Source organism: Scyliorhinus torazame, chromosome 11, assembly GCF_047496885.1.
Source record: "Scyliorhinus torazame isolate Kashiwa2021f chromosome 11, sScyTor2.1, whole genome shotgun sequence".
NCBI lineage: Eukaryota > Metazoa > Chordata > Chondrichthyes > Carcharhiniformes > Scyliorhinidae > Scyliorhinus > Scyliorhinus torazame.
The window spans coordinates 21,273,124-21,287,999 of record NC_092717.1 but is presented as its reverse complement, the minus strand read 5'-3'; the positions used below and the strand labels follow the sequence as shown (position 1 = coordinate 21,287,999).

At 47.0% G+C, this 14,876-nt stretch overlaps 1 protein-coding gene across 1 annotated transcript in view; it reads left to right on the top strand.

Moving 5' to 3' along the window:
• Positions 1-14,876, top strand: part of LOC140385165 (uncharacterized) — a 126,017-nt gene that overhangs the window by 31,289 nt on the left and 79,852 nt on the right. Inside the window, exons 5-7 of the mRNA XM_072467028.1 lie at positions 6,826-6,912; positions 9,113-9,263; positions 12,765-12,926. Of these exons, the coding sequence (XP_072323129.1) occupies positions 6,826-6,912; positions 9,113-9,263; positions 12,765-12,926 (400 nt within the window). The remainder of the gene's footprint in view (positions 1-6,825; positions 6,913-9,112; positions 9,264-12,764; positions 12,927-14,876) is intronic.

Sequence of the window (14,876 nt, the reverse complement as noted above, 5' to 3'; positions counted from 1 at the left end):
AGCGCCCATGCCAGCTCTAGCTGCAGTGCCCATGTCAGTTCTAGCTGTTGCACCCATGTCAGTTCTAGCTGCAGCGCCCATGTCAGTTCTAGCTGTTGCGTCCATGTCAGTTCTAGCTGTTGCACCCATGTCAGTTCTAGCTGTTGCACCCATGTCAGTTTTAGCTGCCGTGCCCATGTCAGTTCTAGCTGCAGTGCCCATGTCAGTTCTAGCTCCAGCACCCATGTCAGTTCTAGCTGTGGCGTCCATGTCAGTTCTAGTTGTTGCGTCCATGTCAGTTCTAGCTGTTGCGTCCATGTCAGTTCTAGCTGTTGCACCCATGTCAGTTATAGCTGCAGCACCCATGTCAGTTCTAGCTGTTGCGTCCATGTCAGTTTTAGCTGCAGCGCCCATGTCAGTTTTAGCTGTTGCGTCCATGTCAGGTTTAGCTGCAGCGCCCATGTCAGTTCTAGCTGCAGCACCCATGTCAGTTCTAGCTGTTGCGTCCATGTCAGTTCTAGCTGCAGCGCCCATGTCAGTTCTAGCTGTTGCGTCCATGTCAGTTCTAGCTGCAGCGCCCATGTCAGTTCTAGCTGCAGCGCCCATGTCAGTTCTAGCTGCTGCGCCCATGTCTGTTCTAGCTGTTGCGCCCATGTCAGTTCTAGCTGCAGCGCCCATGTCAGTTCTAGCTGCAGCGCCCATGTCAGTTCTAGCTGTTGCACCCACCCATGTCAGTTTTAGCTGCAGCGCCCATGTCAGTTTTAGCTGCAGCGCCCATGTCAGTTTTAGCTGTTGCGTCCATGTCAGTTCTAGCTGTTGCGTCCATGTCAGTTTTAGCTGCGGCGCCCATGTCAGTTCTAGCTGTTGCGTCCATGTCAGTTCTAGCTGCGGCACCCATGTCAGTTCTAGCTGTTGCGTCCATGTCAGTTTTAGCTGTTGCGTCCATGTCAGTTCTAGCTGCAGCGCCCATGTCAGTTCTAGCTGTTGCGCCCATGTCAGTTCTAGCTGTTGCGCCCATGTCAGTTCTAGCTGTTGCGCCCATGTCAGTTCCAGCTGCAGCGCCCATGTCAGTTTTAGCTGCAGCGCCCATGTCAGTTCTAGCTGTTGCACCCACCCATGTCAGTTTTAGCTGCAGCGCCCATGTCAGTTTTAGCTGTTGCGTCCATGTCAGTTCTAGCTGTTGCGTCCATGTCAGTTTTAGCTGCGGCGCCTATGTCAGTTCTAGCTGTTGCGTCCATGTCAGTTCTAGCTGCGGCACCCATGTCAGTTCTAGCTGTTGTGTCCATGTCAGTTTTAGCTGTTGCGTCCATGTCAGTTCTAGCTGCAGCGCCCATGTCAGTTCTAGCTGTTGTGTCCATGTCAGTTCTAGCTGCGGCACCCATGTCAGTTCTAGCTGTGGCGCCTATGTCAGTTCTAGCTGTGGCGTCCATGTCAGTTCTAGCTGTGGCGCCTATGTCAGTTCTAGCTGCAGCGCCCATGTCAGTTCTAGCTGTTGCACCCATGTCAGTTCTAGCTGTGGCGCCCATGTCAGTTCTAGCTGTGGCGCCTATGTCAGTTCTAGCTGTGGCGCCCATGTCAGTTCTAGCTGTTGCACCCATGTCAGTTCTAGCTGCAGCGTCCATGTCAGTTCTAGCTGCAGCGCCCATGTCAGTTCTAGCTGTTGCACCCATGTCAGTTCTAGCTGTTGCACCCATGTCAGTTCTAGCTGTTGCGCCCATGTCAGTTCTAGCTGTTGCACCCATGTCAGTTCTAGCTGCAGCGTCCATGTCAGTTCTAGCTGCAGCGCCCATGTCAGTTCTAGCTGTTGCACCCATGTCAGTTCTAGCTGTTGCACCCATGTCAGTTCTAGCTGCAGCGCCCATGTCAGTTCTAGCTGTTGCACCCATGTCAGTTTCAGCTGCCACGCCCATGTCAGTTCTAGGTGCAGCGCCCATGTCAGTTCTAGCTGTGGCACCCATGTCAGTTCTAGCTGTTGCGCCCATGTCAGTTCTAGCTGCCGCACCCATGTCAGTTTTAGCTGTTGCACCCATGTCAGTTTTAGCTGCAGCGCCCATGTCAGTTCTAGCTGCAGCGCCCATGTCAGTTCTAGCTGTTGTGTCCATGTCAGTTCTAGCTGTTGCGTCCATGTCAGTTCTAGCTGCAGCGCCCATGTCAGTTCTAGCTGCCGCACCCATGTCAGTTTTAGCTGTTGCACCCATGTCAGTTTTAGCTGCAGCGCCCATGTCAGTTCTAGCTGCAGCGCCCATGTCAGTTCTAGCTGCAGCACCCATGTCAGTTCTAGCTGCAGCGCCCATGTCAGTTCTAGCTGGTGTCCATGTCAGTTCTAGCTGTTGCGTCCATGTCAGTTCTAGCTGCAGCGCCCATGTCAGTTCTAGCTGTTGCGCCCATGTCAGTTCTAGCTGCCGCACCCATGTCAGTTCTAGCTGCCGCGCCCATGTCAGTTCTAGCTGCAGCGTCCATGTCAGTTCTAGCTGCAGCGCCCATGTCAGTTCTAGCTGCAGCGCCCATGTCAGTTCTAGCTGCAGCACCCATGTCAGTTCTAGCTGCAGCGCCCATGTCAGTTCTAGCTGCAGCGCCCATGTCAGTTCTAGCTGTGGCGCCCATGTCAGTTCTAGCTGCAGCGCCCGTGTCAGTTCTAGCTGCCGCACCCATGTCAGTTCTAGCTGCAGCGGCCATGTCAGTTCTAGCTGCAGCGCCCATGTCAGTTCTAGCTGCAGCGCCCATGTCAGTTCTAGCTGTTGCGTCCATGTCAGTTCTAGCTGCAGCGTCCATGTCAGTTCTAGCTGCAGCGTCCATATCAGTTCTAGCTGCAGCGGCCATGTCAGTTCTAGCTGTTGCGTCCATGTCAGTTCTAGCTGCAGCGTCCATGTCAGTTCTAGCTGCAGCGTCCATGTCAGTTCTAGCTGCAGCGTCCATGTCAGTTCTAGCTGCAGCGCCCATGTCAGTTCTAGCTGTTGTGTCCATGTCAGTTTTAGCTGTTGCGTCCATGTCAGTTCTAGCTGCAGCGCCCATGTCAGTTCTAGCTGCAGCGCCCATGTCAGTTCTAGCTGCAGCGGCCATGTCAGTTCTAGCTGCAGCGCCCATGTCAGTTCTAGCTGCAGCGCCCATGTCAGTTCTAGCTGCAGCGCCCATGTCAGTTCTAGCTGCAGCGCCCATGTCAGTTCAAGCTGTTGCGTCCATGTCAGTTCTAGCTGCAGCGCCCATGTCAGTTCTAGCTGCAGCGTCCATGTCAGTTCTAGCTGCAGCGCCCATGTCAGTTCTAGCTGTTGCGTCCATGTCAGTTCTAGCTGCAGCGGCCATGTCAGTTCTAGCTGCAGCGCCCATGTCAGTTCTAGCTGCCGCGCCCATGTCAGTTTTAGCTGCAGAGCCCATGTCAGTTCTAGCTGCAGCGTCCATGTCAGTTCTAGCTGTTGCGTCCATGTCAGTTTTAGCTGTTGCGTCCATGTCAGTTCTAGCTGCAGCGTCCATGTCAGTTCTAGCTGTTGCGTCCATGTCAGTTTTAGCTGTTGCGTCCATGTCAGTTCTAGCTGTTGCGTCCATGTCAGTTCTAGCTGCAGCGTCCATGTCAGTTCTAGCTGTTGCGTCCATGTCAGTTTTAGCTGTTGCGTCCATGTCAGTTCTAGCTGCAGCGCCCATGTCAGTTCTAGCTGTTGCGTCCATGTCAGTTCTAGCTGCAGCGCCCATGTCAGTTCTAGCTGCAGCGCCCATGTCAGTTCTAGCTGTTGCGCCCATGTCTGTTCTAGCTGTTGCGCCCATGTCAGTTCTAGCTGCAGCGCCCATGTCAGTTTTAGCTGCAGCGCCCATGTCAGTTCTAGCTGTTGCACCCACCCATGTCAGTTTTAGCTGCAGCGCCCATGTCAGTTTTAGCTGTTGCGTCCATGTCAGTTCTAGCTGTTGCGTCCATGTCAGTTTTAGCTGCGGCGCCCATGTCAGTTCTAGCTGTTGCGTCCATGTCAGTTCTAGCTGCGGCACCCATGTCAGTTCTAGCTGTTGCGTCCATGTCAGTTTTAGCTGTTGCGTCCATGTCAGTTCTAGCTGCAGCGCCCATGTCAGTTCTAGCTGTTGCGCCCATGTCAGTTCTAGCTGTTGCGCCCATGTCAGTTCTAGCTGCAGCGCCCATGTCAGTTCTAGCTGCAGCGCCCATGTCAGTTCTAGCTGCAGCGCCCATGTCAGTTCTAGCTGCGGCACCCATGTCAGTTCTAGCTGTTGTGTCCATGTCAGTTTTAGCTGTTGCGTCCATGTCAGTTCTAGCTGCAGCGCCCATGTCAGTTTTAGCTGCAGCGCCCATGTCAGTTCTAGCTGTTGTGTCCATGTCAGTTCGGTTTTGTCATTGGAACGTGAGTACAGGCAGGACAATCCCACTGGAACTCCAGGGAAAATTTCTGACAGATCTTGGGTGGGAGAGTCAGAGTACCACACTAGTCTGTCCCTGATCATCCGGGGGGTTCTAATGGCCTGCAGGACCCCCCAAGGTACCATCACGTCTGGTCCATGATTGTGGAAACGAGTGCTAACAGCACCTGGTTGAAGCATCACAGGCGCAGCTAACGACTCCCAGGCGCCGGGGGAATATGGCCTATTTAAATATCATTATCTGGATGATGCCTAGCGAGGGCGTGATCCAGATTGCGCCGGGCAGCAGATGCGGAGCCCGATTTGGGGCTCTCCCATGGTTCACCCATTGTGCCGGGTCTGTGGTGGGAAAATTGCACCCTTTATTTGTATTGGCCAGCCCAGTTGAGCGAAACTAAACCCTGATACTTCAGGCAATGTCTGCCCAATGCCATTACATTATCAGCTACTCCATGCTCCTCCCTCCCCCCTCCCACCCCGGATTTTAGTGTGCTATGATTTGTATTCTGTACTGATTTGCTTTTTGTGAATTCCTTTATTCACAACAGCACACCTGATCCAAATTAATTCAGTATTCGGAGTCTGGGTGGGTTTGTGCAATTCTTGTTAGCTTTATGGCAATATCAGCATTGTCATGAAGGAGCTTCCCCACCAGCACTGATCCTAAAAAGAATCTTTCCCTTGTTACCTTGGTAGTTCAGTGGGTAAAGTACTACGCAGTGTGATCCACGACCCCAGATTCACACAAAAAAGATAAATCTAAAATTATTCCTGTTCCAACCAAAGATTTAATCCATTTGCATCTTCAATGAATAACCAGTTCAATTTTCGATCATATGCACACAATGTGGATATATAAAGCATGAGTGAAGCATGTTTTATTTTTAATCTAATAATGCAACATTAATGTCACTTGGAAAATTATTCTGCAAAGCAGGAACTTCCTCCCCGCATCCACAGTTATCAGTGTCAAGCAAGTTGACTTGGAAGGACTGCACTTGCTACTTTGGAAACCATATGACCTATCTAACATATTTGATACATTTTGATTGACTTGGTTGTGCAGTGAATAAATGATGTCTAAGAACCTTTGAGCAACCTTTTATATATTTTATTATTCCTTCATGGGATGTGGAAGCCGCTGGCTAGGCCAGCATTTATTGCCCATGTGGCGAGCTGCCTTCTTCAACCGCTGTAGTCCATGTGGGGTAGGTGCACCCACTGTGCTATTAGTGAGGGAGTTCCAGGATTTTGACCCAGCAACAGTGAAGGAACAGTGATATATATCCAAATTAAGATCGTGAGTGGAACTTGCAGAAAGTGTTCCCATGTGTTGACTGCCCTTCGTCTTCTATATGGTAACGGTAATGGGAAGGTGCTATCTAAGGAGGCTTGGTGAGTTGCTGCAGTGCATCTTGTAGATGGTACAAACTGTTGATATGGCAGTGGTGGTGGGAGTGAATATTTGTGGATAGGAGCCAATGAAGCAGATTGCTTTGTCTTGGATAGTGTCAAGCTTCTTGAGTGTTGTTGGAGATGCATTCATGCAGACAACTGGAGAGTATGCCCTCACACTCCTGACTTGTGCCTTGTAGATGGTGGATGTCATGGTAAAAGGATTATTGTAGTTGTGGACTCCAATATTAGACACAGTATGGTACACTCTGTAGTACATTAGGGTCATCCGACCTGAGGGGTCGAAGGTAGGTTTTAACAAAGCCACAGATGCCTTGCAGTTGTGTGTTCACGTTCTGTAAATGTGTTGGAGATGGTCATTGCCTGCCACTTGTGTGTTGTGAATGTTAGCTGTCACTTGTCAGCCCAAGCCTTGATATTGTCCAGGTCTTGATGCATATGGGCATGGACTGCTTCAATGTCAAAGGAGTCCTGAATGATGCTGAACATTGTGCAATCACCAGCAAACCTCCCCACTTCTGACTTTACGAACACAGTAAGGTCATTGATGAAGCAGCTGAAGATAATTGTGCCTTGGACACTACGAGGAAATCCTGCAGCGATGTGTTGGAACTGAGATTATTGATATGGAATTGTTGGGGGGTGTCGGAGTTGCTCCTGGGTAGGAATGGATAATGGCTGCTAAATGAAATGAGAGATAAATATCATAATCTGTTCAATGATCAAAGTGTCTGCACTGCACTGATATAACAACGGTTGGAAAGAAAATTGGGCATTTCAGTACTAGCTGTTTACTGTATGTAGTTGATGCAGAATGGATGGTACTGTAATCTAAACTGTGTGAAGCACATATACACAGCTCAACATTATGAGTGCTATATTAATACAAATATTAGTATTCATAAAAAGGTGGGGAAATTATAATATTCAGAATTGGCAAGAGGCAGTAAGCAGCACTCCACTCAATGTTGTCTCCACTCATTTGAGTGATGAGTATCTGTTCCCTCAGTCTGTTGACCTACTGGTAATATTAATGTTCAGAACTGTAACCTTTAATCTGTAACCTTTTGTTTTTAGATTGATTTGGAGCGCTTAAATACGATGCTGGAAAATGGAGCCGATATCAATGCTACTGACAGATACGGACAGGGCGTTTTGCATGGGGTAATGTGAGCCCGATGGCATGATTAATTTCAAAGACATTTTTTTGCCTCGAGTCATGTGTTATATTTAATGATTACGACTAGATTTTTAATTGCGGCACCATTCCTGCATGATATAAATATTTAATAGATATAGATTCTGCTCAAGGGAAATGTTGACTGTCATTTGCTCACTGATATTTGACATCTGACAATAACAACTTGCATTTATATGTAGTTAAAAAACAATCCTAAAGCAAACAAAAAAATGTTGGAACACCGTCTATCGCCATTAAAGTGTGGTTAACAATAATTGTGTACAATTGACCTTCTACAAGTATTTTGGAAAATCTATTCTTGACTAGTAAACATATCTATTAAAGGTGCAGAATGATAGCTTTCCCTTCTTTATCATTCATGTAAGCACATCAAACAAATTGCCTCGGCAGTCAGTCATAGCGTGCAATTTAAATGAAATGTTTTGAAATACATACATCTTTGCATATTATATCAGTTTTGACTTAACTCTTACAATGTAAACTGTCACAATGGCCTGGATTTCTATCATCAATGAAGACGATGAGAGAATCAGAAAAACAACGTGGCTCAGACCCCCCCCCCCCCCACCTCTCTGAAAAAGAGGTCAGAGGCAGCCACAGGACCTGCAAGGTTCAAAAGGTTCACCTCTGTCCTGTGGGATTTTGTCCCAGTTAAAATAAAAATAGAAAGGCCCTCTAGTTCTCACCCCATCCATCCCACCTCATGCCCCTCTGCCCAACCCCCATGGCCACTTATGGCCCCTACACCATTGTATGCCCTTGCACTCACCGCCCATTGTCCCCTCATTCCCCCAATGCCAAGTTATGGTACTTACACGCTACTGACTCACGACACACTGTATAGAACCATTGAGCACTATAGTGACAGTAGTATGTGTTTTTTTTAAAAAGCTTTGAGTGATTTAAAGGGCCTGATGTTTTTGTCATTAATATTTTAAAGCATCTGGACGATTGATACTTTCTTTGCCAGGTGAAATAACTTTTTAACATGAAATGTAATGAATTCAAGACCTTTTAAAAAGTTTTTTTATGCATCCCACTGTCACTACAGGGTTCACTGCTTATACACAATGTATAGTTGGTCATACTTCAGCATAGGATCCATGAGGGGCCATAGCTGGGTTGGTGGAGGACCATAGCTTGATATTGGGGGCATGAGGGTTCATCGGGATGGGGGGGGGGGCAACCTTACCTTGGCATGGGGGCATGAGGAGGACTTTCTGAAACCTAGTCGTGCAGACTAGGATTTGTGTCTCATCTGAGGTGCTGTGAACCATGATTCTTTACAAACCTGGCCCGTCTCCAGGGATATGATTCTCACTTTGGGTGTTTTGGTCTCAAGGTTTTCGAGAGGTCCCGGGTTCAAATCCCAGCTGAGCTATTGTGGGCAGCACGGTAGCACAGTGGTTAGCAGAGTTGCTTCATAGCTCCAGGGTACCAGGTTCGATTCCCGGCTTGGGTCACTGTCTGTGCGGAGTCTCTGCGTTCTCCCAGTGTCTGCGTGTGTTTCCTCCGGGTGCTCCGGTTTCCTCCCACAGTCCAAAGATGTGCAGGTTAGGTGGATTGGCCATGATAAATTGCCCTTTGTGTCCCCCCAAAAAAAGGTTAGCTGGGGTTACTGGGTTACGGGGATAGGGTGGAGGCGTGGGCTTATGTAGGGTGCTCTTTCCAAGAGACGGTGCATACTTGATGGGCTGAATGGCCTCCTTCTGCACTGTAAATTCTGTAATTGCAAAGATGTGGAACATGCCTATCTCTGCAATGGGGCCTGCCATGTTAGGAATCCATTTGGCCCGAATCAGCCCACCCAAAAATCAGCCCACAATGGGGTCAGGAATCCCAGAATCGGGACAATTTTAATGGACTCCCTGACTTGTGTGCTCATCCTTCACTGCCACTTATGGCATTCCAATAATGCAGGGAATTGAACTGTATGCTTAAAAAAATATACATTACTCTTTCAAATCATGTTAAATTTTCAGACAAACCTTTCCCCGGTGAGTCAATCTAAATCCTTCATAGTGTTATATTAGTAGCAGGAAAAGACCTATTGATGACATGATAAGTTTTGAATTTAGATTGCCCTGAAAGTTGGCTCATTAAGTGTTATTAAAATGGAACTTGTTCAAAATCCTAACTGCATCTCAAAATCTCTGTCAATAGGCAGCCCGAACATGGCACCCTGATGTTGCCAAGTTTCTGATCGAGAGAAATGCTGACGTGAACAAGCCTGATAACTACGGTGTGACCCCACTGCATGTGGCCGCAGCAAAAAATGATCCTGAAATGGTTGACTTTCTCCTGGATTGTGGCGGTAAGATAAATGTTTGCACGAGAAGCCACATGTGAGCAGCGCTGCACAAGGTTATTAAAGAGTGAAAAGCTTGCATTTATATAGCACTTTCCATGACCATTTGGTGTCAGAAAGCACTTAACAGCAAATTAGGTACCTTTAAAATATCATCTCTGTTGGAAGGCAGGAAATGTGGCAGCCAAGGTGTGCACAAGCAAGCTCTCATGAACAGCAGTGTGATAATGCCCAAATGATGTATCCAATTGCAATGTTGACTGGCATTAACTCACTTGAGCATGAGAACCAAGACTGACACTGCAGCACAGCGCTGAGGGATTGTTCTGTCTTTCAGGTGAGACATTAAATTGAGGCCTCACTTGCTTGCTCAGGTGGATGCAAATAATCCCATGGCACTATTTTGAAGAGGAACAGGGGAGTTAAGTGTCCTTGTCAATATTTATCCCTCAATCAACATCACAAATGAACAGATTATCCTGATTCACGTTAGGACCTGTGAACCATAATTATGATCACAATACTGTTTCAGAGATGTGATTAATTGATTTGATTTAGATTTTTTGTCACATATACCAAGGTACAGTGAAAAGTATTGTTGTGCATACAGTCCAGGCAGATTGTTCTATACATGAGAAACATAGGACATACGTTAAATACACAATTTAAATACATAGACATTGGGTGAAGCATAGAGTGTAGTACTACTCAGTAGAGAAGATGCATAGAGAGATCAGTTCAGTCCACAAGAGGGTCATTCAGGAGTCTGGTAACAGTGGGGAAGAAGCTGTTTTTGAGTCTGTTCGTGCGTGTTCTCAGACTTTTGTATCTCCTGCCCAATGGAAGAGAGAATAACCCGGGTGGAGGGGTCTTTGATTATGCTGCCCGCTGGGGAAACCAGGCAGCGGAAGGTGTAGACAGAGTCAATGGATGGGAGGCGGGTTCGTGTGATGGACTGGGCTGTGTTCACGACTCTCTGAAGTTTCTTAGGGTCTTGGGCCAAGCAGTTGCCATACCAGGCTGTGATGCAACCAAATAGGATGCTTTTTATGGCGCATCTGTAAAAATTGGTAAGAGTCAATGTGGACATGCCGAATTTCCTTAGTTTCCTGAAGACATATCGGCGCTGTTGTGCTTTCTTGGTTGTAGTGTCGACGTGAGTGGACCAGGGCAGATTGTTGGTGATGTGCATATCTAAGAATTTCAAGCTATCGATCATCTCATTCGTTTGGTGTGCACAAAACTGACTGTTGCATATGCTGCATTATGTTTCAGAAGTACCTCATCGTCTCAAACTATTGGATAGCCAACAAATGGTTGTGAAAAGCAAGTCTTTCTTTTCATATCCTTTTTTTAGCTGTCCTCTCACTACTCCTCAAGAAATGATGACTTCCTATTTACAAAATGAACCTCCCTTCTCCCCAACAACTGTGTCCTGATATTGCTGCAACCATTTCCACCCCTGAGGCAGCAGTGTGGCTTATAGAAGTTGCTGTGAATAGCCTGTCTCTTCACTGTGCTGGGCATGCTATGATTATATGAAAAGCAACTGACCTTGCATTATAGTATGAAGTCAAGTCATAGGTACATGCCACACCCAGAGAACAATTCATCAGACCCAAGCTGTGGCAGCCGCTTAAAGGATGGATTTCACAGAGGTCTGGGAGTAAGATGCTTAAATGCGTTGGGAGGGTGGACTTGGTCAGTCCTCGAAGCACAAAACAGGCTCAGGGCAAATCAGAAGTCCCTTGTACATTGTATCCAATTTCCTTTTCAGCCCACTGTCAAAGGCTTATATTAGAATGTGGTAACGTCCAGAGAGACTAATGTAGGATTACACAATAGAAGATCTAACGTAAAAACAAAATTCATTGGATTATCTCCAAGTGGATAACAAACTTTTGTCAGAAATCATTGCAACAGATATTTTTCATTTTAATTGCCGTTTTATGACCTCCACTCCTGTCCCATATCGGATGTAAGAGCTGATTAATTTTTCAGTGCTAATTTCAGTGCCAATCTGTAGTCAATTGAAAAGAGGCAGTTTCCTCTTTTCACCTAACTGCTCTTCTTCTGCTCTGAGGTGTACATTATGAACTTGACTAAGCAGTGTTGGAACTCATCCTAACTGTAATAGGACTGTGAAGGTAACGGGCCTGGCGTCGTAATGAAGCTATGCCCATTATTTTTGAAAATGTCTATTTTCCACTTTCAATGAGCATGTCTACAAGAGCAGGTCAGAGGCTGGGGTTCCTGCAACGAGTAACTTTTCTCCTGACTCTCCAAAGCCTGTCCGCCATCGGCAAGGCACAAGTCAGGAGTGTGATGGACTGCTCTCCACTTTCCCAGATGAGTGCAGCTGAAATAACATCAAGACGTTTGACACTAGCCACGACAAAGCAGCCCATTTAATTGGAACTCCACCGACAAGCATTAATTCCCTCCTCCACCGACGAACAATAGCAGCAGTGTGCACGATCTACAAGATGCACTGCAGAAACTCACTAAGGCTCCTCAGATAGCACCTTCCAAAACCACGGCTGCTACCATCCAGAAGAACAAGGGCCGCAGACTCATGGGAACACCACCACCTGGAAATTCCTCTCCAAGCCACTCACCATCCTGACTTGGAAATACATTGCTGTTCCTTCACTGTCGCTGGTGTAGTTCATGAAGGCAGTTCATCACCACCTTCTTGAGGGCAATTAGCAATGGGCAATAAATGCTACTAATGCCCACTTCCCACAAATTAATTAAAAAGAACAAATGTTGTAATTTGAACTGAGACAGAGGAAACTGCTTAAAAATACAAAGCCACATTCCAAAGTGAAGGTGAGAAGCAAACAAATCACCCTCAGAGAAGTGTGAAGAGAGACATTTCCTACAATCTAGGCACCCATTGAAACTCATAACTGTCTAATGAAGAGATATTAAAAATACAAAGTACTGAATATTGAAAAGATGGCTGCCACAGCCAGACACACCCAAAACCTCTTGCAAATACACAATGGGTGAAGTATTTCAAGGCAGGACTGCCCAGCCACTTGAGAGAAATGGCAAATGACACAGATGTGTTCAGAAAGTCTTCAGCAGAGGAAACAAGTTGAAACATTTGTTTTTCTGCTTTTCGTAAGCTTTTTATATTGTATGAATGAAGTGGTGTATAAATTTCATCTTAAGCAGTCGCGCAAGCAGGCAGTATCAAATCAATTAATCTGACCAATACTCAGTTTCACCGATGAGTTTCTATCCCAATGTGTGGATTTCAGCTTTCTTTGTGTTCTATGAAATGAAGTTCAGGGGTGCTGGGGTGGCATTTAGCAGGTGGTGAAATCCATATCGTGTTGTTGATTGGTAGAAAAAAAATCAGCGATTTTTAAGCTGCTGCATCAATATTCTGGCTTTTCTGCTATCCAAAAAGAAGTATGATGTTAAGGTACTATGATACCTAAAGTGACAAGAAAACTTAGCTACAATGCAGTAACGTACAATTGTCATCTTTTTTAGCGGACATTGAAGCAAAGACATCTGGAATGCTGCAGACACCAGTTCATTATGCAGCTAAGTATGATGCTAATAATTCCCTGCACTGTCTATTAAAACATGACGCCAACATGAAGGCTCGAGACTACAAACAACGAACTCCATTGCAACTGGCAACAGAGCTTGGTAAGATTCATAATTTATTTTTATTAGATGGGCTCATAAGGTGTGATTTTTCCCATGCTCGACAGCCCGGGACCTCCCAGAGTTCTGTTGGCCACGTACACTTGCAAGGCAATATATTTAATTTTGCATCAACTTTGTTTGGTCTGAGGATCCGGGTCCTCCCATTTTGCAGCAGCAAGGATACAACCTGAAGATTCGGAACTTTGCAGGAGGTGCTGTAACTTTTGATCAGTTGTAGAGCGTGAGGGCTTACGTTCTCTCTCTTTTGCTTCACAATCTGAGATCTTGTTTGCCTCTTTATTGGTACCACACATATACCAATGGTTTCGACAATTATTTACCCTTCCATTCATTGTATTCTGTAGTTTGCCATCATTCATTTTACATTCCCACAAGTTGGCCATTTCAGAGGGCAGTTAAGAGTCAACACATTTCTGTGGATCTGGAGTCACATGTAGGCCAGACCAGGTCAGAATGGCAGATTTCCTTCCCTAAATGGCTCTCGTTTAAATTTATTTTTCTTACGTGTTTGCTCCATTAATAGTGGTTTTACAATAATTGATAGGTTCATGGTCGCTGTAGTATCCACACTTAATGGTAAGTAGGATGCAAAGCGATACTCTTTTATTAACTATACCCAATCTCTTCTCCCCTAAGGGTCTCCCTCACTGACCTGCATTCAGGTCGGGGGTTTTATACTGTGAGGGCTCCCCTCTTTACCGGGGAAGTAATAATAATCTTTATTCTCACAAGTAGACTTACATTAACACTGCAATGAAGTTACTGTGAAAATCCCCTCGTCAGCACATTCCGGTGCCTGTTCGGGTGTACAGTGGGAGAATTCAGAATGTCCAATTCATCTAACAGCACATCTTTCGGAACTTGTGGGAGGAAACCGGAGCACCCGGAGGAAACCCACGCAGACACGGGGAGCACGTGCCAACTCCGCAAAGACAGTGACCCAAGCCGGGAATCGAACCTGGGACTCTGGCGCTGTGAAGCAACAGTGCTAACCACTGTGCTACCGTGATACCCATAGAATGACAAGATCCCAACGCTTGGCAGTTTTTTGGGGGTGGCCACATTCCCCCCACACTGCCGTCTCCGGATGCCCCCCACTCCATCCAGTTCATATTCATTGGAGGACACAGGGAAATGAATGCTGTACATCACCTGGCCTCCAAGGGGTTATAACAGCCCTACACCCTGAAGACCGAAGTGGTCTCAGAGTTGACAGATCGGCGCGAGGGACCCTTGTCTGTTTTGCCTGGAGAAGGCGCTCAGGTGTCTGCTCAGTGCCTGGCAGCGTGTGCTGGACTGGAGAGTGATGTTTCTGTGTGGAACAATGAGGTGGGGTGGACGTGGCTGTCGATACGATGGGGATCTGTGTGACATCTTCTGCCGGTGGTTGAACCTCAAAGTCGGAATCCATGTCGGAAAGAAGTCGGTGTCCAACGTTTCTTTCTCCGGCATCTCGGCATCCTGAATCGCAATGTAATCCAGAACCAGGGTAAGATCGGCAGAGGCAGCAGCAGTGGCAGCAGAACCTGTGGGGCTACGACATTCTGGACTGGGTTCAGCTGCGGAAGTCGTCCATGTTCCAGTTGGACTCCCGGCCTTGTGTGTGTATTGTATAAGAAACTGGCCTGTACAGGGCTAACACGACACTCGGGACCCACGTGGCTCCTTTGCCAAAACCTCAGATGTACACCGATTTGCCTGTGGTGAAACAACGCAATGACATCCGGCGGGCGGCCTGTGTCTGCCTCAGAGTGATCCTGTCCGCAGCAGTCCTTCCCAGCAGGGTCTGGGATGACCAAGCTCAGCCGGGTGCGGAGGCGACGACCCAGCAACAGTTCAGCCAGCGCAACCCCCATCATTGTGTGCTGTGTGGTCCAATAACTAATCAAGAACTGTGCCACCCGAGTCTCCCAGGTCTGTTTCTGCATC